The following is a 23940-nucleotide window of genomic DNA, read 5'->3' on the forward strand; positions in this document are numbered from 1 at the left end:
GCGCGCCCCGCCGCAGCAGCGATGGCCGTCCTTGCCCTCCCGATGGAGCCGCCGAGCTGGGATTGACCCCGCGTGCGGAGGCGGAGGACAGGACGGCGGGAGGCGACAGCAGAGGGCGGCGCTGCGTTACCTCAGCGCGAGCACGAGGGAGAGCCCGCGGCGCCTGGGCCTCCATGGGCCTCCCGAGGCCACCATGGGCCTCCCGGAGCAGCCCCGGCCGCGAGGCCCTGGCCCTACAGCAGGAGGAAGCGCAGGATGAGCCACTCCGAGGCCGACATCTCCCGGGGCTTTGGCCTCCTCTTTGCTCCCCAGGTGACGTGCCCCCCGCCGCGCTGCGCGTCGCCCGCAYGGACAGCCCTTCCTCCCGGGACTGTAAGTAGCTTCCAGAGGTAGAGCACAAGGGGTTAGTGGTTTGTGCCTCCCTTCTGCCCCGTCTCCTTTTAAGATCCCCCTCGGTGTGTTGCTCTCGGCTAGTCCAAGAGGAAGCGTCGCAGGGTCTTGCTGAGCTTCGCTGGAAGCGGCCGCCCGAGCCCGGGCCGCCCTCGAACTAACTTTATTCATGAAGTCTAATGAGCATTGGTGGAAATTTTGTTTGGTTTTATAAGAAGTATTTTACATATGGATTTTTTTTAGACTGTTTATAATCGCCTTGAAAACCTGAAATGGTAGAGTTGTTCCCCCAGCAATAGTTCCTCTCCAGTGTGTGCACATGCTGACTTGTTACTAAAAAGTTTCTTGCGAGTACTTAGTTGTGCTACAGAGTTGTTGTTTTTTGGGGTATGTGGTAGCGTCGGGGACCACGTGAGCAATGACTCTGCAAACAAAGAATGGTCAGATTTGGGCCTCATCTTGTGTCCCCCTCTAGTTACATATGGAAGAGTTCCCTGTGTAGATTCYCTATAGGCTGGCTGAATGCTGTTCTGGACATGCCGTGTACAGGTATTTGTGGATAAAGTGTTTGTTCTTGTGTCACTCTTGAGAGCATGGATGGAGTATTGTAAAATAGGAAGGAGGTGGCAGTGCAGCCGTCGGCATTGCTTCAGGTCTTTGAGGATGTGTAGTAACTTGCATTGTTTTAAAAAAAAAAAAAAAAAAAAGGARAAAAAAAAAAAAAAAGGAAAAAAAATCCCAAATTGACTTCTAGCCATATGGTTTCTTTCCAAGGAAAATGGATAGAACTCTGTTACTTTTCAGTGTCCTTCATCTTGTAACTGAAGGCGTGAACAAGTGCTGGTCAATCTGAAGGCTTTCAGAATTACTTTGAATCGAGTCATGCGGAGGTAAGATTAGGACACAGCTTTTCCTTTGCCCTTGGCCTTTGTATTAAAGGGCAAACAAGGGGCCAGGGTGCTTTCCTGTTGTCTTGGTCTGATATGTATTAAGCCTTGAGGCTTTGATTAGTGACATGTACTATTAGAAATGGTAGAAGGGCTGGCTGCACCCCCAGAGCTCCAGCCTGAGCGACGTGGGACACGCTGGTAACAAGAGTGGCTCTGTGGCGCTCGGAGCGGCTGTGTGGAAGTGCCGTGATCCAGCCGCCCGTTCTGACACCACTGCGTGCGGTGGCAGCATCCCAGCTAGGAAAGACGCGGATGCGACACTCCAGGCACCAGTTGGTTTTTGTCAGATCCGGAACGTTATTTGATGGCAAGACGTAACAAATCCCCTCGTGGAGCTTTGCCCCCCGTCGTGTTCTCGGGCACTCTGGTTCAGCAAATTTCAACAGCAGCGTTCTCTAATGCACTACGGCCCGGGCAGCGCACGCAGAAGGAGGCTGCGTTCGACGCGGGTGCCTGGCGCTCGCCCGCGCGCTTCTGCCGAGGCTGGAGCCGACCCCTGCGCACCGGGACCGCGTGTTGCTTGGAAAAGGTGGAAACGAAAAGAAAAATCAATTGGTCTTCTCATGGGGGCGTGAAAGAGCCATCAAAAGCTAAAGAGATGAGTTTTGCACTCCGAAAGAAAATGTAAGTACTTCAACGTCTAGATAATTTTTAATTGTATTTCTGCCTAGAGCCAAGGTATTAAATACCTTGTCACTTGAGGATTTTAGAAGTTGGTTGGGAAATGCGTTCTTCACTCAGCTGTGAGAAATTCAGCTGGCCCAAGACTAACTTCAGGATTAAAAAAAAGAAAAAAAGGAAAAAAAAAATCATGTTTGTAATACATTACAGGATTGTTTGTCCTGAATTTTAAACTTTTTGTTAAATTTGTGGAACTATGGAGGAATTTTCTAGAAAAAGTGAAATAAAGTAAGATGGAAAAGTAAGAGTTCAAGGTGTTTTTTGTTACTGCTGCTCTTCCTTGCATGCATTCTCCCGGGGAAGCAGCATGAGCTTCTCGCAGGTCTCATCTAAGTGTTTCCAGTGTGGAAGACGCAAGCTCTGGCCTCAGCCCTAGGCCTCGCTTACTGCATGTGCTGGGTGCAGCCCCAGTGCCACTCGTGCCCTGCAGGCACCGTGGGGCTGCTCCTAGCCCCAGACTCACCTTCCCAGAGCTGTTGCCCATCACCTCCTGAGCTGCTTGGCCCCAAGCCCAGCGCATAAACCTGCTTCAATGCAGGCTGGGGCATAAACTTGAGAGCAGTGAAGCAGAGAGCGAGAGCTGGGACTGCCCCACGTGCAGAACTTCCCCTTCTACTAAACATGACGTACACGGTGTTCTCCTGCCGCTGCTGCTGAGGGCAAGAGCTTTAGCGAGGATAATGGGGAACAAGTCTGCTCGAACTCCCCGTTTCCTTTGCAGCTTAAGGCCGAGTTAAGCATTTACCTGCTCAGCCAGGTGTATGAGCCTGAGCTCAGCACATAGCTGGGAGTTATTTTGTAGGGGTTACTCAAGGCATAAGAGACTCAAATTGGGATTTTAAGCTATTTATCAGACATTCACCCTAAAGTTGAAACATGCTTCACAAGGGTTGCACAAGAGGAGCAGGGGTTGTGCTGCAGGCAGAGGGGGAAGGAGCCTTTGCCTTAGCTGTTTGCTCTAGGCTTAAGCCCAGAGTAGATGTAAAGGCTTAGGTTTAAAAAGCTCCTGAAGTTGCCCCGTTGCAAGCACTGTCGCTGCCTACCGCAGCAAGGAGCTGCTGGTCCAGCCACCGCTGAGGCAGCAGCTCTCCCTGCGTGGAGGCCGGAGCTTCAGGACGTGCCCACCTGCGTGAGGCACCCACAGCGGCCGCCGGGACGGGGAGACACTGCGTGAGACCCGAGTGCAGCTGTGCCCATTTTATTGTACCAAGATCCAGTTTGAAATAAGCCATTTTACAAGGAATTCTTTATTTGTTCTTGTAATCACAACAGTCTCTCCCTGCATTAGACAGATCTGCATTTCTGCTCTGCTCTCATGGAGCTTCCTTAAAGACCTTCAGGAGTTATTATTAGGGGGTACTTTGACCCACACTTTGTAGAAAGCTTTCCAAATCCAGCTTGGACCTGCACCGAATTAGGTAAGGGCAAAGGCCATTTGTTTTGGATGTTTTTCTGGAGTGTTCGATCCCAGCTCTGCCCTTGGAACAACCTCCTTGCTGCAGCTCTCTCCTCTCTACACATGCACCTACCCCGACCTCAGCCCTAGACACCCCTTCTATGACTGAGACTACAGCCCCGTTTCACACACATTTGTTCAGCTTTAGAACTAGTCCCTTTGGGCAATGCTGCTCCTGACACAGGCCGTGTGTATTTTTAACGATATAACTCAGCAGGCTAGAACTGAGGCTCGATATATTGCACAGACCTTGTAAAGCCCAGGTTTTAGACACTTAGCCCACGTGTACTGCTCTACAGCACATTTAGCTGACAGAAGACATGCTGTGGGAAAGTAGGGTTTGAAGTAATTCAGATGTCATCAGCATGCAGGTAAACACACAGCAAGGGAAAAAGAAATGCACAGTCATGAAAAGCACACAGCCTTCCCCACTGCARGAAAACTGCTGCTTCTGTTTTACATTCAACTTACGGAAAAAAAACCTTTGGTTACAAMAATCACAGTATACCATAGTTTTATATGATAAATAACAAATTGCTGATGGAGCTATTCTGCAAAGATTTTTGTCCTTATAAAAAGAAAATAACGACACTGATATTTATAAATATCTCTGCACTAGAATAAACGCATAAGCAAGGGCTGGGCACCCGCAGCATCCTGCAGTAAGAGGGCCAGAAGTCATTCAGTGAAGCGATTCAGAGGGGCTGTRTGATGCCCGAGCCTCCTTTATTTCAGCAAATGCAACTAGGAGTCCGTGGCCACGGCGCGCTCGGCCCCCGGGCGCTCGGCGCGGGCTCCGGCTCACTTCTGAGCTGCGCTCTCTGTCGTGGGCGTCTCGGCGTCCGTGTAGAACCGGGCGATTTGGTCCTGGTACTTCTGAGCCACCACCGCTCTCTTCAGCTTCATGGTTGGGCCTGGCGGGAGGGAAACACCACGCAGGGCTTTAAACAGGGCGGATTCTACAGCTGCTGTCGCTCCCAGACACACCTCGGGATTAGGCTGAGCCAGGCCCAGAGAAGGTTCAGACAGCACAAGCAGAGCTCCTCTGCTCTTTGTGATGAATAAAAGGCACCGTTTCTTCCCCCAGCACAACTTTCCACACACCAGTTGAGGCAAAACTCGGCCCCAGCGGGCGAGTTGTTGTCTGAACGGAGTTAGGAAGTATGGGATAATCCATCCCACCCTGCTGGGACAGGAAGATCTGCTTTACAAGGAGAAGCAGCAACGAGCTGTGTTGGACACAGCCCTTTGCACGGCCACAGGGGCCAGCGTTGCCTTGCACCTACCTAGCCTGTTTAGAAGGGCCGCCCTATCCCAAAGCTCTGTTTAGAAGTAAGGAACTGGATAATCCCAAAACAGACGAAACTACAACACGGTAGAGCACCAGAGGAAAGGCCTTGGCTGGGTTTGCGTATTGAAGGCTCTGTGRTAGCCATCCCTGGCAAGGATGGTTGTGGTTAAGCCTAGACGTGTCACCACTCACCAAGCTCTCCCCCAAAGATGGAAAAGTCTTTCTCCAGCAGCGCCCACTTCTGGACTTTCTGGGCATTGGAGACCGCTCTCTCATTGACTGCTGAAATTCCCTTCTGGATAGCAGTGTAGATGGCTGGGTCTTTGCTCCGTATGATTTCGGAGATCTTGGTCGCCTTGCTGCCCAGTTTGTGGCAGTATTCAATGGCTTCTGGAGTGAGGTCGTCTCCTGGCTCCCCACTTTCCTCATTTACCTGGCACTACGAGACAAGAGGGAACAGGTAACGTCAGGATGACCAAACCCTCGTCTCCTTCTGCACTGAGGAGTTTGACAGCCCTGGGAAGCTGCAAGCGGCTCTACCTCCTTCCCCACCCCAGCAGCACCRGTACAATTGATCAACCGCGGTCGTTCCTGCGAGCGCCGCAGGACCAAGGCTTCCAACAGAAACCCACCGAGGCAGAGTGCAAATTAAACCACCTCAAACCTCTGCAAGGCTTGAGCTGTGAGGGTCTTGCTCTGAGGGAGCAAGTGGGCTATGAAAGAACCAAATTCTTCCAAATTCTTCCCTGGTTCTCTCCCTTTTCCTGGTSTGCCTTTCCTTACTCCATCCCAGAGCAGCACAACAGGCCCTTGGAAAGGGACACAGGTGGCAGCCCAAGCAACAAGCGCAGCCCAAGCAGCTCCAGGGCCTGGCTCAGGGCCCATTCCACAAGGACAGAGGGTGGCAGCCAAGGCCTCCCTCAGAAGCAATTACCAGTGTCCTGCAAAACACAGGCCTGCAGGGCCTCTCCAGTCCTAGACAGAAGTGTCTCTGCAGATGACTGTGAAGGTGTCACTACAGAGTTGAAAAACAGCCTTCAAAAGGGTAAGAAATGCACAAGGATTTCTTTAACTGTCTGACAGTCTTTTGCTTCTCTTTTCCTTCTGTTTTCCATCCAAGATGGTACAGAGAAAAAAAGAATTTTACTTGATCAGGTGGCAAATACTCATTTTCCTGTGTTGCTAAAACTGGTGTTGGCTACGCAGCTAAAGCAACTCCTGCTCCGTGATGCCTGCGGTTTCTAGAAGAATTGAGATACTATAGAACACTCAGCACTTAGGCTCGCCCTTGGAACTGAACACATGCAAAATAATCTGTGTCCTTYTAAGTAGGCAGAATCCATCCTACCTTTAGTGTTAGGAGCATAGCAAGGAATTTTGCTTTGTCTCCAACCAACATCGCGTTGCTAATGATGGGAACAGCCTCTTTTACAGCATCCTCAATCGGAACAGGGGGAATGTTCTCACCTCCAGCAGTGATGATGAGCTCTGGAAGACAGTCAAACCTCCATTAAAGCCTAGAGCTTCTTCCTCCCTCCTCCCCTCCCTTCCATCCTTCCTTCCTTCCCAGTCTGAAGTTACTTTATAGCACCTTTGTGCCTACACAGATCAAAGCGKGTTTCTGTGTCCCGACATTCCTGTGAAGCAGCCACCTAGGAGGACTCTCGTTGGGCTCGGCGACACGAGGCCAAGGTTCACAAGCGAGCAGCACATCCAAAGCTGCTTTAATGCTGCAGGGATGCTCCTAGTTTGGAAACCTGATGTTTGCAGCAGAAGCACCAGCACCTTCGTGCTCTGCCAGGGAGTCATCTTGGAGAAAATGGGCAAGTTAATACCAAAGCTGCGCAGAAACTTCTACGTCAAAACTCGCCTGTGGCAGAGCACAAAGTTTTAGACGTTACACACGGTGCTACGTAGCAGAAGTGAAGCTGCTTTTCTTGGCTGTCTCTTACAAAACTCTTAAAGAATCCCTCCACGTGACTGGTTCTCTCTTTAATAATTGGAATCTTATGTGAAGCTGCATTGCAATCCTATGTGAATCTGTTTAGCGCTGGTCAAGGCGCAGGGCACCCTGCCCAGAAGCACTTTGCTGCAAGCCACATGCACAATAAAATTGACCTTTAGTAGAAAGCAACAGCTCGAGCAGCAAAGGCGGCTGGAATGGAGCAGAGGTGGCAGCGCGCGCGGGTCCAGCGCGGCGGGACAAGCAGAGGGTTTCTTCTTGCTCTCCAACTCCCTCTCAGGTGCAAAGGTTGCCTCCCTTCTCCGCTAACACCCTCTCTGCACACGCTGCAGGCGCGTTCGTGCTCAAAGCTTCACTGGGAGCAGTTCCCCCAGGCAGACCAAGGGCTGCACAGCTGCATCCTCCATCCCCAGGACAACAGCTCCAAAGCGAGGCCGCGTCACCTTTAATTCTGCCCGTGATGTAGAGGAATCCGTCCTTATCGTGCTTGCCGAGGTCGCCCGAGTGCAGCCAGCCGTCTTTATCGATGGCCTCCTTGGTTTTAGCTTCCATGTTCAAATAGCCCATAAAGATGTGTCTTCCAGAGAAGCAGATCTCCCCATTGCCCTCAGCATCTGGCTTATAGATCAGTGTCCGGCAGCCTGTAATTTCCTTTCCGCAGCTTAAACAAAGAGAACACAACCCAAATTCAACTATTTTTTTTTTCGTTGATGCAGTAGCTCAGCAGCAGAGCGAGAGGACAACAGCACCCACTCCGGATAAAGTGTTTGAACAAAGGCAAGCAGGCTGTTACTAACGACTGCTGCTACAGGGAATTCATAAAAGACATCTGCTTTTGTAAGAGAAACTACAAAAAACTTATTATTGCAGAGAGATCAGTGCTCACACACCTGGTGTTTTCCATGTATTGTTGCCCAACACCTGAGATTTCAAATGAGAAGATTTATGTTCTTGACAGCAAACTATTACTGACATAATGGCATTTACTCTGTAGACCAGACACCTGAGGACTGAACAAGCCATTCAAAGCAGCAGCGGGTTGTCCAAGGCCTTTATTAATTTGATATTACGTTGAACTGTAGGCTGCAATTACTAATTATTCTTTCCTCCCATAAATCCCCTGCTTCCTCAAAAGGGTATTTACCTGCTCAAAAGAGTATTTACCTGCTCAGCTTGAAGGCGTGAGGCAGGGAAATGGTGTGAGGCCCGGAGCACTCGCTCATGCCGTACAGCTCGTATACAGGAATGTTCAGGCTCAGGAAAAACTCCAGGGTCTCTCTGGTGATGGGAGCAGCTCCCGTGTAGCACCTCGTGCACCGATCCAGCCCAAGGGCCTTTCGCACTTTCTTGTAAACCAAGTGCCTGGCCAAGCGGAAGTTCACCGGGCGCTGGGTATTCCTGCAACAGATCCACCTCCAAGTCTCAGACCCAAAGGAAAACTTCTCCCCACTCCTCTCATCCTCCTCCAGCTGCAGCTTATTCGAGTAAAACAAAACCAAAAATCCTCTTCCCCACACAAAACAAGTTCTGAGCCCTTTGAGCTCCATTATCCACAAGTCCCRGCCCATTACATGCAATACAAATTCTCATCCGATACTCTGGCTCCTAAGATTCACAAGACCCTTTAAACGTAGGTAGTAATTACCCGTTCATCTGCTTCAGGTTTGTCTGCAACCCGACTTCCTTGGCCCACGACGCCACTTTCCTTTTGAGTGCAGACGATTTTGCACCTACGTATTTCATTTTTTCTTCCATCTTCTCCCAGACGCGAGGAACTCCCAGGAAGGCGGTCGGCCTCACCTCCCGCAGGGTGTCCACCAAAGTGCCCTAAGGGAAAGAGAATTGAATACAACTTTCAGAACCATTTTTGYACGGACCTCAGGTCAGCACTGGTCACTGGCTGGGGCCTGGGATTCKGCCACTTTTTAGGAATTGCTTCATTTTTAAACAGAAATGTCACAGTTGAGGGCAAACAAAGCATCACCAGAAAACACCAGTCCTCATCTTGCCATGCTCCACAGGAATAACGAATTCCAGAGACACCCAAGCTGTTTTGAAGACGCAGCAAGGGTCCATGTTCAAGACTCATGCTGCCGCAGCATCTAGGCTATGTCATCTCACCGGTCTCTTCTCAGGACACAGACTTAACTGCAGTGACATTTTGCAATAAGAACAGAGCAAATACAAAGCTGTTGCTCAACCATGATATTAAAGCAGAAAACTAGTGTCAGGTCAGATACGAAGGAGCTTCTCGCTGCCAAGTGCTTGGTCAGCTCATCCTAACTTGTAAAACAAAGCCRAAAAGCAAAGGTCAGACATGCAACACTCCTCAAACTAACAGACCATTAAACAGGAGCAATCTGCTGCTATGCAAATAAAGTGAGCKAAAAAAATAAAGCATCAGCAAACAGGTATATAGGTATAGACTTTTTATGAACTTCTATTTTACCTTCAGTGCATCTGGTTGAGCAAAGAAAACTTGGGCACCGAAAGTTAATGGCAACCAAATATCTATCATCTGCGCCGCGATGTGGCTGAGGGGCAGGTAGCTCACCACCAGCTCTTGCTTGTCCAAAGCGTCCGAGAGCTGTATGAACCCCCCCGCGGCCGCTGCCGTCCACGTCAGCTGGAGCGAAAGGAACCAAGTTAGCACTAAGTGACAACCGTTCTGAGCAGGTACAAAACAGAACATGCAGCTCACAAAGCAAGTCTAGGACYCCTGGCAATTTTAAGACGAGGTCTGGCCTTTAGCTGATCTCTACCTCCCTCGCACGCCCCAAGTGCCCAGTTCTTGACACAGGCCTCTCTGGCAGCAGATACTTGCATTGTCATGGCTCAGCATCACTCCCTTTGGCTGTCCAGTGGTTCCTGAGGTGTAGATTAGGGTGCAGCACTGGTTCGGCTTTTGCGACTCCACAACATCCAAGAGATTACTGTCTGTAACRTGAGCACTGAGGCCGATGAACTCCTGCCACTGCACGCAGGAAAGAAGAGCTTCAGCATCTTGTCGGCTTTCACACACAAAATTAAACCCTTTGCCACACAGGAAGTCAAGGAAACTTGTTTGCGTTACTTGAATGACAAGCAGTTTAATTGCAAAGCAACAGACACATAAAACACCACAAAACACTAGAAGCCCTCTGTCCATACTCAGTACAGACTTTGTAAGAGGGTGTGAAAAGCACGGTATTAACCATGGTATTTCTGGCTGTCACAGGAGGCAGGGAAGGGAGCAGGAAAGGAGAGCTCGACCTCGACGAAGTTTTCTAGTTCTGCAGCAGTGACTTGCTGCGGTTTTACTYGTACCCTGACCAAGAGGGCAGCCCCAGGGGCTCAGTGCGGCAGCGCCGTGCGAGAGGGGACTCTCAAGGGGGTGAACTTTGGGCCTCCACGGTTACAAATGTACAAAGCACTGCCCACAGGAAGAGTGCWGCTGTCCATATGAACACAGGCTCTCCCTTCGGAGTGTGCTGTTTTTAAATGCAGCAAGTGATACTCAGAACATTAGTCTTTTGCGGGTACATTGCATCGCAGCAATGTGGGCAGCGTTGGCAGSGCCAAGCAGGAATAACTCTGGGGCCTTACACTACTTCACAGAGGTCGGTGCACCGGCACCCTTCCCTTCTGAAAGGGATTGTCAAGCTTTGGGCAATGCTAAAGACCTACCACTTAAGCTAGGCAAGTGCTAGGTAGACCTACCACTTAAGCTAGGACCTCCCCAAAGGCAACAGGAACACTGGTGGTGGCTGTCCCACAGGAGGGACGGTTGCTTGTGACCACCACGCAAAACGCTGCCACTTACAAGCCATTAAGATGGCTGGTACTTACAGAATATAGGTTTGGYCTCTTCTCCTTTGGCTCTTCCCCATACATGATAATCGCTTTCAGATGAGGTAATTTATGCTCAATCTGTATTAAGAAGTGAGATTCATCAGAAGTGTTAAAAGGAGTAAGCAGGATTTACTCTAAATAACCCCCTGGTGAACACGCAACTGTCTGCACAATGGAATGTGCCACTTGCTGTTTACAGTTAAGAGAATTTTTTGAAAGAGAAAAGGGAAACTTCAGCAGAGACAATCGTCATTTGGACTGGAATGTGGCCAGACAACCTAGGAGATTTTCAGTTGTTCATTTTAGCTTGTGATATTTTAAGCTTGAGGTTTTGCTCTACTGAGGAACAACCATTTCCCTTCTAGTGAATGGAATGGAATCCAGTTCCAGTGGACAGTGAGACAGCACCGGAGACTGCTTGTCTGGCTTGAGTTGGGAACACACCAGGAAGGCTCGATGGGTTCAGCTCTGCTTTCAGAGAGAGCATCTCCCACAGGCATCTTTACCCTCCCACATCTGCCAGGAGGATGCTGGAGCCTCCATCCATGTTAAGAGGTGTATTTACCTCTAAGATTTTCTGCAGCTGTTTATGGTTTTCCACAACGATAATGTTAGCACTACAGTTCTCAGCAATATAGTGGCAGGCCTCGGGAGAGCTTGTAGTGTAGATACCAACAGCAAGTCCACTACAAAAAACAAACAGAGCAATATGCAAAATGAGCAGATAAGCAGCATCATTGACAAAGAATCAGCCTCTTCTAGGTCAAGGTCTTAGTTTTAAAAGGAAAGGCTCTGTTCTGAGGCAYGGGAAATGTCAAAATATTGTAAGGGCCCGAAGTGTCTCAGATGGAAAAAGAAAAGCTATCAAAAAAATCAGTCTCTAGCCTTTCTCATCATCATATTCTTAAGCAAAGTGCAAGTCAGCATGCTTTTGGATTAACTTGTTGTTTAAGTTGAGAGAAGTATATGGCTAAAAATGTTTTTGAGTCTTATTAATTAATAATCAAGTAAAAGGATGGTTCAGGCTTTAGCTATCCTCATTACATTCAAATTAGGCAGCACTTTTTTGTTTTCTTTCTCTGTTTGTCATTTTAATCAAAGACAGCTTCTCATGTAATACGCAAGTGACTATCTGAAAGCTGAAGTACAGTGCATGGCTAGAGACAATACTCGGTCTCACCCTGCAAGGATCGCTCCGATGTCAGCAATAAACCACTCCGCAGAGTTAAATCCCAGGATGCAAACGCCGTGGAAACGCTCRAGTCCCAGCTGAAAACGAGAGAGGAGATTACAGCCCTCTTGCTTTCCCACTGCAGAACACTTGGTTTGAACAGACACACCTTTGCCGCAAGCACTACGTCAAGAGAAGCGTTCATGCTACTAGATGGAGTAATTCATATTGAAAGAAGCCCTGAGACTTAGCATGGAGTCGGTTAAGTTTTGTGTTAACACGTTCTCCTACTTCATCAATAGGCAGGGGAAAAAAAACCAAACATGCATAGGTCTGCATTCACTAACACAAACAATATCGTAAAGCTGCAATAATAGCTAGGCATCAATTCTCTCTGTGGTCTTGGGCTGGGAAGAAGGTAAGAGGTAAGCTAAACAACCACCTGCTCAGAGATAGCAATTTAATGCAGATTGGATATATCAGGCATTAATACATGTCAAGAACAACATGTTCCCATGACAGTCACAGGCATTTTGTGCTTAAATTGCAAACACTGACGTCCCAAGTCTTTAAAAGCACTTCGACTGTTCTCTCTGGCTTTGCAGCACAATTACMGGCACTGGAAGCGTCCACACTAGGGTGGAAAAAAAGAAGGGCCCTGTCTTCAAAAAGGGCAACTTTATGGTAACAGGAAATACATATAGGGGTCATTTCTTTCTTTTGAGCAGCTTAACGYCCAACAGTACAGCCAAAGTTTAGACAGTTTTTCATTTAAGTTGAATTCACAGAACCACAGAATGGCTGAGGTTGGAAAGGACCTCTAGAGAGTCCCTTTCCCASGTGGGTTTTGAAGACCTCCAGAGAAGGAGAATCCACAACCTCCCTGGGCAGCCTGTGCCAGGGCTCTGGCACCCTCACACCAAAGTTGTTCTTCCTCACATGGAGATGGAACTGCTTGGGTTTCAACTTGCATTGCCTCTTGTCCTGGCACTGGCCACCTATGAGAAGAGCTTGGCTCCTTGGCCAAACTCCTCCCTCTTGCCCTTTTGAAGGCTGGAGTGACATTGGTTTCTTCCATTCCTCCGCCACCTCCATGACCTCTAAGGTGATGGAGAGTGGCTGAGCAACAACCACTGCCGGTTCCCTCAGCACTCTTGGGTGCATCCCATCAGGGCCCATAGATTTATGGGTGGCCAGTTTGCCTAAATAATTCCTAAGCCATTTCATATGTATCCCTTCAAGTTTTTTGCCTGTAAAGATTAGAGTTACATGTCTCTCGAAGGGCTTTTGTCCAGGTTTGCCAAACGTTTCAAATACCTCCTCTTTCATGTTTTCATACTCACTTTCATTTAGCTGCATGAGGAAGCAGCTTGTAAGAATTTTTTTAAAAAAGACTTTGTGATAATTGGCAAGATGGTTTTGGCTGTTTTCAGGTATTTCCCTGTCACTTCAGGTCTCAGCTACCCAAAGAATTTGCAGATTCCAGATACAGGTGACTATAGCCGCTCCAGCAGTCAAGCTGTCTGAAGATSAAGGAGGGGAATCCAACCACAGTTTACCTTCAGAAAGCTTTTTGCTGCAGTCCAGCACTCCTCGTAGTACCTCTTATACGACATCCTCATCCAACGGCCACCCCTTTTGTASGCAAGGGCATAACGATTGCCATATTTTTTAACGGCTTCGTCAAGCAGCGCGTGAACTGTCTTGGGTTCCTCGCTGCCTATGCCATGTTCCTCCATCCTCAGTTTGACTTCTCCATCTCGTCGTGTTGTCCATGCAACAGGACCAGAAGAGGCAAATACTGTTTTGGAAGAAAAATGTTCAATATTTTGTATTTAGAAATTGCTACCAAAATAGGAGTGGCTGCCCACATGCATGTGCTCACACATACATCAAATGAATGAAAGCCAATGCTAGGACCTCTCTCCTGACTTATATCCATTATTTTAAGAGAAGAATGAGCAGGTGAAGCCTCAAAATACATTCAGGAAGCTACGTCCCTTTTCAATAATCCTGCCCTTGAATCTGCTTCACAGGATGACCCTGTTGTACTCAAAAGCTCTGTGCAGGTAAATGTGGCAGCCTCCTGCAACAGCCAAATACACTGCACATTTTTGGGGGAGAACAGAAGCACGTGACTATTGGTAGATATGCATTAGGCTGTGACGCTACCCATTTGATTGCTTGAAGCCATCACCAGTGCTTCACTGTAARTTCATGAGATTACTGGAGGGACTATCCTGTATTTTTGAGGCTCCTCTTCCAGTGTTTAGTTWCTCTCATTTAAGTAATAATTCTAGGTACACAACAGCCACTAGTTGCTGTTTACCTCTGTAACGGAACATGTCCATTTGAGCTCCCTCTGCCTTAGTATCCTCAACTGTCTCAGCGTTGTTCTCAACAGCTCTGCAAGGCAAAAGCAGTTAATACTGGTTAGGCTTTAACACACTGCATTAAAACAATGCAAGTTCATTCACGTTGTTCAGGTGTTCATTTCAGATGCCAAGCAAGGATTAGTGGTTCCTGATTTTCTCTGCTTGGCTTTCTGATTCCTCTTACTAGCTCTGCACGGATYGCCGTGCTGCAACCCCACCTCAGACACCCTCAAGCTTGGCCCGAGTTGTTTTCATACCCCCGTGTGCACTGTCCTAACTGTAATTATCCTTTCAGATAAGCTGCAGAAGAGGCCATAAACCCAGTGKCTAGAAGAGCAGGTAGAATTGAGCATCGCATCTGTGCTGTACATGCTTGAAACAAAGCCTACAGCAGAGACAAAGAGCAGGACAGACCCCAGCAGCTTCCTGTGCTGTCACCATGTTAGTAACCTTGGGAGAGCTTGGGAGAGGAACCTTTCCTGCAGAAGGCTAGGCCAGCTGAAGAGCAGGAAATTATTTTAGCAGGAAATCTCCTCTTAGGTATCCTAACAGGCTCCAGCAGTTCTTTTCCGTGAAGAAACTGAAACAGGCATTTTCCTTTTCTTTAACCATGCCCCTCACAGGGAACTTGCACCAATATAACAGTTGGCAGTTGCCCCTTTCATTCTCAACCTTGTGAGATCTGCTAAAAAGCCTCGTGCTAGGTTTTGCAGACCATGGTTCTTCCTCCTCCCCTTTGCAAACAGAAGAACCAGAGACCCGTGAGCAGTGGGGATACAGAATTACTGAGTCGCATGTCCCCATCTTCAGCCCCCAAGGTGAAAGCTACGTCCCGAGAGATTTGACATCTGATTCTTTGCGCTCTGCTCCCTGCAAGGACACCTCTCACCCCCGACTACCAGAAAACAATACTTGTTTCCATAYCCTGGGACTTGTTCCACACACCCTGCACTAATGCCCTATTTGTACCATTATCTGAAGCACTACAGTCCAAGTTCCATCTACTCAGAATTTGATCTCAGATATAATTTTGTATTTATATATTTGTATTCATATTTATAATTTTGTATAAAAATTAAATATAAGCTCCATCTTGCCTTGCTGAGTAGTCCTTCCAGGAGTCCTTTGCTCCAGGCTGTCATGAAGGTGCTTGTTTCTTTACATCAATGCTAGATACTTACTCCTCCCCATTGCGATTTTTCAGAGATTTTTGGAGAGAAGTTGCCTTTTTCTTTATGTACTGACCCCAGATTTCGGAGAGGGGAGCACCGCCCGTGTTCCCATGTGGGGTCTGCAAGAGCCCTGGTCTTCTGGAACGCACCAGGGTCTCATGACATCACAGACATCACCCCCAACTTACCGAGCCCTGTGCACATCCCCGTATCTCCACGGGGGCAATTCTGAAACTGAAATAATCCCCGATACTTCTGTCTATCATGATGAGAATGCACTTGCCAAGTGCCTCATTGGCCCTGAATCTGGGCAAAATCCTCAGCCTAGTTCTGCCTTGGTTCCACCTAAATGCCACATTTCCTTCCTTCCTACTAAATCAAAAAGAGAAATCAGCACCAGGTAGTATGTGAACTTCGGCATAAAGAGCAAACTGCCCCTATTATTCTGCCTCTATTCTCTGAATTTCTTGGGGGTGGAAAGCTACAATTGCTTTGCACGTTGATATCACAGGGCTTAAGGAGTAGAGAGATGCAGTATTGGTTAGTCCTGCATACTGTCCAAAAGCAGAATTGCCTCTCTGACCTAATCTGTAAGCTAGAAACCAGAGAGAAGTAACTAAGTTCTTTTTTAACTCCCTTGCAGGTGTTGCTAGATCTTTCTTACTCTGCATTTCCTCATTACTGAGGACCTTTTCAGAGCACAGATTAATCCTCAGTTGCAAGAGTTTGGCATCATTTCACCACCTGCTTTTATAATCAGAGCATGCGAGTGACTCAGTAAAATAAGCAGAAAAGAATTTCAGCTGTTTCCCTCGCAGTGAATCAAAAGCTATTTTTTTTCTCCCTTCTACTATGTGCAATTCAAATTCTGCATGAAAAAAGAATATATATTGTCTTGCAAGTCTGTCAGCTACATCCCATTAAACTGCGATGGGGTTTAAACCCTTAACTACTAATCTGTTCTCTAGGAAAGAGGCTCTTTCGACCCGCAGATGGACTAACCCGTTGTCTAGGCTGATAAATATCAGCCTATGCATAGGAACATTTCACAAACAAATGTATCTGCCTATTATGCACTCTAAGTATTTTAGAAGTGCCTCCCAACTAAGCAGATGTAACCCAGTTCCTTTATGAGAGGTGATCTTTTTAACAAACACCAAATATTCTACCATTCCTATGCTTCAAATAGGAAATAGCTTGAGCATTTACTATATAAGTCAGGCTCTGGATTCCGCGTGGTAATTCCATGCAGCAAGTGTTTTCTCCTTATGAAATAACCAGATGGTACACGCTTTTTTCAAATTTTTAAAGTAGCACCAAATATCTGAAATTTCTTTCCCCTCCCCCTGAAATCTTAATGCCTCAATTAATCTAAATAAGCATTAAAAGCTATATACTAATGCTATATACTAAAGCTATATACTAATGCTAAATAAGCATTAAAAGCCATATATACAGAGAAGACCAAGTCTTAAATTAGACCAACCTAGCTGAAGAGTTGACCAGTACGTCATCTAGAGACACTTCGTATTTCGCTTGAGCATCTGAATTAAGATAAACTGCGGGAACTGGTTCCACGACTGCCACGCGGGTATCTGTCTCACACAGCATTGTCCCTGCAAAAACACATACATATATTTAAAAAAAGTAGTAATTAAAAAAAAAATCAAATGCCATGCTGAAATCTGCTTCCATTGCTGTCTGCCGCTACCTGATCAAGGCAGACAGGRCTCAAAATTGCTGTATTTGCATAAAACACAGTAAATTCTAATAGTGGATTAAGTGCACATTAGCAACACACTTGGATCGCGGGAAAAGCCTAATCGGGGCAAAACACCGCTCCCGTCTCCCGCACGGGAACCAGCAGCCGCTCGCAGCTCCTGCGGGGCTGACACCTGCATTTCGGCTCCGCTGCCCCCCGGCCCCCTCCAGCTCCCCGCGCCCCCGGTGCCGCCTTACAGCGCATGGCCGGAGCTCCGCAGCGGCCCCGCAGCCTCCCCGCGCGCAGCTCTGCAACAGCCTCTATTTTTAAACGAGCGCCCACAAGGCAGCTCCGCGCATCGCATGTCATGCGCTCCCTGCCTCGCAATTGGAAGGGGCCCGTCACCCCACGCCGGGCTCCAGTCACGTGCTGCCAGGCCGGGGCGGCCCACGGGCTCCACGGCCCGCCCGGATGCTCCAGCGCTGCCGGATCCCTACCTGGAGCAGCCGGGAAGGGCGGCAGCCCTGGGTGGGAGGCAGCTGCTCCCAGCGCGTGCATCCACGCTCGATCCGCTCGTGTGAAAATCGAGCTTCCGAGCTGCTTTCGGCGGGTGTTTCTTGGCCATCTCAGGGGTTTATCACCGAAATGGAGGGTTTTCTGATAGCGAAAGCAAAACGCTTTTGTTCAAGGTTTACACACACTGAATGCCTTTGATGCTTGTGGCTTGATTGGGTGAGTTTTTACAGGTTCAGCACAATTCTAAGTGACGGGAGAGGAATCTCATTGAAAAAGTGGATTTTAGCTTGCTGGTTTGTGCCTGCGCTAGGCAGAAGCAGCTTAAACAGGCAACGTGGCAAGCAAATTTGCCTGAATGATGGCAAGTATCAGCTAAAGGAAAGATCCCTTTTATCTCATGACTCAGACACCGCAAGCAGGGGCCGGGAGAGGAAATGRCTCTGCTGCTCATCGTCTCTGACGAGGATGGAGAAAACCACGGCGAGCTGCAGCGCTGTCGGCTTCTCGCCCTTCCCTGCACGGGGGCACCGTGCTGCTTAAAGCACGAGCTGCCCCTGCATGCGGCAATTCACCATGCAAGAGTTTAGTTAATAAGAAAGCAGCATCTCCAAGATCCCATCTCTGAAGCACTTCTTTTGCACAGGAAGAGCTGTAGAAACAAGACCCCCCCCCCCCCCCCCTTTACAGGCATTTCTACCCCAACCCCCTTGCAAACATGGCAAGGAATTCAGGCAGCTTTTCTCTTGGCACTTCCTACAACTTGCTCTTGCTGCCTTAGCACACAGGTAGCAAACTGGCTTCAAGAGACAGGCTGCAGGTGGCCTCCCCGCAGCGCTCTCGCCTCTCCTGTGGCACCACTCCGGCACACGAGCTCCCTCATGAACCAAGGCCGCAGCAATCCCAAGCCACTCATGCATTTTATGGAACAGATGCGGATTGGAAGAAAGCACCAGGGCATTGGCAAAGTTTTGTGTGTTTTTCAGCATTTTTTCCCCCTGAGCAGGCAGAGACTCGAGTCTGGATCGAGCTGCAGGCYGTGTGAGCGGTATGGACAGTTCCTGCCCAAAAAGGGTTTCACAGGTTTYTCCTCCCTTCAACTCTAGGTCTAATGTAGGTGAATGGGCTGCTAGGGTGCTGGTCACATCACACTGCAAGAAGCGCCCATGGTTATGACAACTAACACAGCTGCTGTGAAGCACAACAGTCGCTAAATCACTTACACAAGAGGTATTATGCAAGGTCAGTCAAACTCTCCCTGAAAGAGACTCTCTGGACTCGTTCCACTTGAAGAGCTGAGTGGTTGTTGTCGGAGTCAAACAAACTGGTTTGCCAGCTGTGCCCTTTAATTGCACATTATTTAATGGCTAAGTTGGTTTTTAAGAGACTGGCACAAAGTTTTCTCCAGTTTAGAACAGCTCTTGGGATTTCCTCGCAGATGAGATGGTTTCTGTAACTGTGTTCAGTTCTAGTCCAAAAAATAAAAATAATAATAAAAAAAAMCCATTAAAGCAGTACCATGCACTGCAACCTAGTGGCTCTTGGCCTTTCGCTCCATCTACCATGCTCTGGGGTGAATCTGAAAGACCTTTGGCATTTTCAAAACAAMTGATGTCAGCATTTAGAAGGTCCATGCTGTCTTTACAGCAGAAAGCTGCTCAGCAGTTTTATATTATCGCTCAGCAGGAGCCATCCACTTTTTAACTAGTTTTCTTTTGCCAAGGCTTAACGCTCCACGCGTTCGCCCGTTTTCCCCTAAATCACATTAAAGGGCAGCTGAAGACACTTTATTTTTTATTGCACCACCTTCCTGTCCCTGCCGTCTTTGGCCGCTTGTGGTTSATCTGCAGGCAGGGTCTGCAGCCGACGTTGCACAACGCTTCCCAAATATTGACAGTGCCCAGAGCCAAGAAAGCAGCCATCCCTGTGCGGGACTGAGCGACCCAGGAGCCTTTAGCTCAGCTGTGCTTGCAGGTTACMTAGCTCTTTATTCTCTCATCTTCCTAATTTTTTCCCCATTTTACCCCCAGGATCTATGGAATTCTACCTGTTTCCCTCCTGTTATTAGATCTGCCGAGCAATTTGGCTAGCACTTTTGTTCAATGATGCTTGGTTAGGAGAACGGCTCTGGATGGTCCTGTCCTGTTTCCGGAGGAGTTCACATCCCACTTGCTCAGCAACCTGAGGAGCACAGCACACACCTAAACCAAATCCCGATGGAAGAAACCTCCCTTTCCAAAGGAGTCTGTGTGCCAACATGAAATCATTTAAACATAAAGCTCCTTCTTCTCTGCTCTAAGGGAAAAAAAAAATACCTATACCCTAGAAAAACTGGAAGGTTGTGAACTATTTCACAGAAACAGCTGTGGAGCTTCACTTGCAGAACAAAAATCAAAACAAAAACTTGCCTATATGCAAACTCTTGGATAATTGACAATGCGGAAGGAAAGCCTGCCTTTATAACAGGTGCTGAATATGCCTTTACTCAAAACATATGTCCACTTTTAAAAACCTCAAGTCAAGTTATGTGCACCCCATGTTCATCTGTCATCTCTCACTGCTCGGAGAGGTTGACTTTGCTCCCTGCTGCTGTTTTTCCTTCTTCCTCACACCCMCCTCACACGACCAGCCTGATTTTCCCTGTGCTGATCGGCATTAGGAGCTATCTACRGTATCCCACATTTAATCCAGACTTCCACCAAAACTGGAGCTCCATACATTTTCTTTAAAGATTTATTAAATCCTGGAGTTGCTAAATATTAAATGAGGGAAACGGGGGTAAATAACAATTCAAGTGCACAAGAGCTACTTTAGGGAGGTGGCTTTTTGCTTTAAYCAAGCGGCCAGCAGCGATACCTCCCTGCACAGCTTTAGTTCCAGGACATGTGGGGTTGTCAGCTGGACCCACCGACCTCCCCAGCCCGAGCGAGGTGCCCGGAGGTGCCCAGCACTCGAGGGCTTAGCCCAGGCACCACGTCAGCCACGTTGCAGAGCCTTATTCTCCTTTTTATGTAATTGCTTTTCCAGAATGCTGGGCTATTTTAGGTGAATTCCCCAGGACTGGGGCTTACCGGAAGATTGTTTAAGTTCCTCTTTCCTAAGCCACTCTTCATTTTTAACTCTGATCGGCATTCATTCACTCGCGGCAGGGAGATCCCCTTCAGTACAGTCCGAGCATGACTTCAGAAGCACACATATTTTCAGACACATCATCTGTGTTTCTGTCGGCTTCCCCAACATCCCAGATTTCCTAATTTCTGCTTGGAGCTCAGTCAGATTCCCAGTTTGTGACACTAAACATGTGAGTCACTTCATGTGTTTCTACCATTCRCACAGGTGAGGTATTTTCCTGTGGCTCAGAGCGAAGGGGAGCAGCCTCTGCTCGTGCCAGGGGAGAACACCCGCAGCAACGGGGCACGACCAGCCCCGCGGCAGGAAGCGGCTCTCGTCACCACGTCACCAAGAAGCCAACCGCGCTCAGGAYACCCGGGCCCTCAAAGCTCACCCGCCTTCCTCGCTCTTGCTACAGCAAAGAGCGTTTCTGCAGGAACACGTGCATTTCAGTACAGGAAAACAAGCGGAACAGAGCAACATTTGAGACCTATTCATAGCCGGGGAAGAAATTATGGAACTTCTCTCACATTTAACTTCCATTTTAGCCTCTGCCATTTGCATATACCTCCGGCCTATTAAAAAAAATGTATATATTTAGAACTTTCTGTTTTGCTATTACTATTTTAACTGTAAGGTAAGAATATTTGAGTTTCRTTTGCTAGACCACCTTGTCATACAAGTGTTAAGCAGCACCTGGAGCCAACAGAGACGCGGCTCGTGCTTTCACAAAGAAAGAATGAGACACCCGAGTGGGTGTGCTCAGCACCCACCCAGAGGGGCCAAGGGGCCAGCTGGGCACAGAGGCCTGGGGAGGGCGCACGTAARCCCGCAGGGCCCGGGGGTCCAGTTGCGCATGGAGGCTCGGGGAGGGCGCATGTAAGGGTTGAGGGCCCGGGGCACCAGCTGTGCACGGAGGCCCGGGAAGGGTGCTAGTAAGCCCACAGGGCCTGGGGGGCCAGCTGCGCATGGAGGCTCGGGGAGGGCGCACGTAACCCGCAGGGGGCGGAGGTCCAGCTGCGCACGGAGGCCCGGGAAGGCCGCACTTAAACCTGGAGGGCCCGGGGGAACAGCTGCACACCGAGGCCCGGGGAGGGCGCACGTAAATGCGGAGGGCCCGGGGATCCAGGTGCGCACGGAGGCACGCGGAGGGCGCACGTAAGCCCGCATGGCCCGGGAGGCCAGCAGCGCACAGAGGCCCGTGGAGGGCGCACGTAAGGCCGGAGGACCTGGGAGGCCAGCTGCACACGGAGGCCCGGGAAGGGCGCGCGTAAGCCCGCAGAAGCTGGGGGGCCAGCTGCGCACAGAGGCCTGGGGAGAGCGCACATGAGCCCGCAGGGCGCAGGGAGCCAGCTACGCACGGAGGCTCGGGGAGGACGCACGTAAGGGTTGAGGGCCTGGGGGGCCAGCTGTGCATGGAGTACCAGGGAGGGTGCACGTAAGCCCACAGGGCCCAGGGGCCCATCTGCCCACGGAGGCCCGAGGAGGGCGCCCGTAAGCCTGCAGGGCCCGGGGGGCCAGCTGCGCACGGAGAGCTGGGGAGGGCACACGTAAACCCACAGGGAGCGGGGGGCCAGCTGCGCACGGAGGCCCGGGGAGGCCGCATGTAAGCCCAGAGGCCCCGGGAGTGCAGTTGCGCACGGAGGCCCACAGAGGGCGCGTGTAAGGCCGGAGGGCCCGGGCGGCGGACTGCACACGGAGGCCCGTGGAGGGCGCACGTAAGGCCGGAGGGCGCAGGGGGCCTGCTGCGCACGGGGGCTCGAGGAGGGCGCACGTAAGGGCGGAGGGCCCCGGGGGCCAGCTGCGTACGGAGGCCCGCGGAGGGCGCATGTAAGGCCCGAGGGCCCGTGGCCCAGCTGCGCATGGAGGCCCGGAGAGGTCGCACGTAACGCGGAGAGCGCTGGGGCCAGCTGCGCACGGAGGCCCGGAGAGGGCGCACCTAAAGGCGGAGGGCTCCGGGGGCCAGCTGCGCACGGAGGCCCGGGGAGGGCCTGGGTGATATGGCAGATATCACACGGACCTCAAGCAGGGACCTGCTTTCAGACTGCATTGGCCCTTCCCTGCTTGCTGGAGGCTCCGTTCTCTGGTTCGACGGGAGTCACTAGTGTGGGTGTCTCTTAGTGCACACTTGGCCATCCTCTTCCTCCGCAAGCMGGCAGCACCTTTCTAGCTGCACCCTGGTCCGGCCACCCTGCAGCCTCTTGTTTGGTACCAAACACATCTAGTCCCTTTGGTGCAAGGTGATGATTCCCATACGGAGCCAAGGAAGCTGCAAAGGGAAGAGGAGGACTCTGCATCACTTCTGACACTTCCAGTGACTGCCGTGTTCCCCTGCATCTGATGCTCTTCTTTTTGGCAGCTGGARCTGGTACAGATGGGGCCTTCCCACGATCCTGAAGCTCTCCAGAAATCCAAGGACTCTGAATGACTATCTTCCATATATCAACCTGTGATCTAACTTGTTCAGACGTGCTGGTGTTTCTGCTGTTGCAGCCAGTCCAGCTGTTTTTCGAACGTGGCTGGACATCAAACGCTGCAAAATCTCTGGTTTTCTGTGAAGATTTTGGGGTTGGCCACAGGAGGGCAATGAGTCCACCCCAGCCTGGAGGAAGATCCGTCGCTGCTGGATGAAATGGGAGATGCACAAAACGAACTCTAGAGGTCACTTTGCACCAGGAGATCCCTGGGACGGAGGCTGGAGCGTGTCCCGACAACCTTCTCCAACAGGGAGGCAGAGATAGGACATTTGGCCTCTGGCTGAGAAGGATAGCTCTCAGAAATCCAGCTGAGATGCTTTTGCAAATGAAGGTGAAGGCAGCTACCAAAAAGCTCTCATGCTGGCCCAAAGTGCTGGGAGGGCGGGAGAAGTTTAGTCAGTTCTTGGGCAACTTGGGAACTTGGACTTGCCCGGCAGCTTAGCCCGAAAGCTGCCCGCGTGCACTCGCCATAGTGCGTGTGCGATGGGGCTGCGATGGGGCTGCGATGGGGCTGCTCCCGTGCACACGTCCTCACCAGCCTTTGCTCTGTGCACGTGTCTGCTCCCCAGGAGCCTTGCTGAAGCTTGAGGCGTTCTACATGTCTTTTTGTAGTGTTGAGAGCACCAGGGATTTGCTCTGGCAGAGCCAGACAGGAGTTTCTGTAGACAGGAGTGGCTTGAACTTGAGACATCCATACTCAAACATCTCATCTTCCTCCACCCCTCTGCTTCTCCTCTGCCACCATCCTCTGTACCTCTGCTTCTCCATCCCACCAGTTGTCCTTTTGGCAAGGATGATCACGGTGTCCAAGAACCTATATATGAAACATCCATGGAAGTCTGTTCTTTAAGAGGGGA

General features: G+C 49.8%; 1 protein-coding gene across 2 annotated transcripts; it reads right to left on the minus strand.

Moving 5' to 3' along the window:
- Positions 1–3564: 3564 nt before the first annotated feature.
- Positions 3565–17298, minus strand: ACSBG2 (acyl-CoA synthetase bubblegum family member 2). 2 transcript variants are annotated; one of them, XM_026041488.1, is made up of 15 exons: positions 17240–17298; positions 16767–16896; positions 14063–14139; positions 13293–13534; positions 11743–11831; positions 11128–11248; positions 10560–10640; positions 9556–9705; positions 9181–9357; positions 8377–8558; positions 7896–8129; positions 7175–7392; positions 6117–6256; positions 4961–5207; positions 3565–4391 (listed from the first exon to the last, which is right to left on the minus strand). In XM_026041488.1, exons 1-15 carry the CDS (start codon positions 17244–17246, stop codon positions 4279–4281), a joined length of 2208 nt encoding a protein of 735 aa, XP_025897273.1. In that variant the 5' UTR covers positions 17247–17298; the 3' UTR covers positions 3565–4278. The 2 variants fall into 2 exon arrangements, with proteins under 2 accessions (XP_025897273.1, XP_025897275.1); XM_026041490.1 differs by lacking the exon at positions 17240–17298 and adding an exon at positions 16992–17019.
- Between the last annotated feature and the right edge of the window lie 6642 nt (positions 17299–23940).

This window comes from Nothoprocta perdicaria, unplaced genomic scaffold (assembly GCF_003342845.1).
Source record: "Nothoprocta perdicaria isolate Ctin4 unplaced genomic scaffold, notPer1 scaffold_286, whole genome shotgun sequence".
In the NCBI taxonomy this organism is placed as follows: Eukaryota; Metazoa; Chordata; class Aves; order Tinamiformes; family Tinamidae; genus Nothoprocta; species Nothoprocta perdicaria.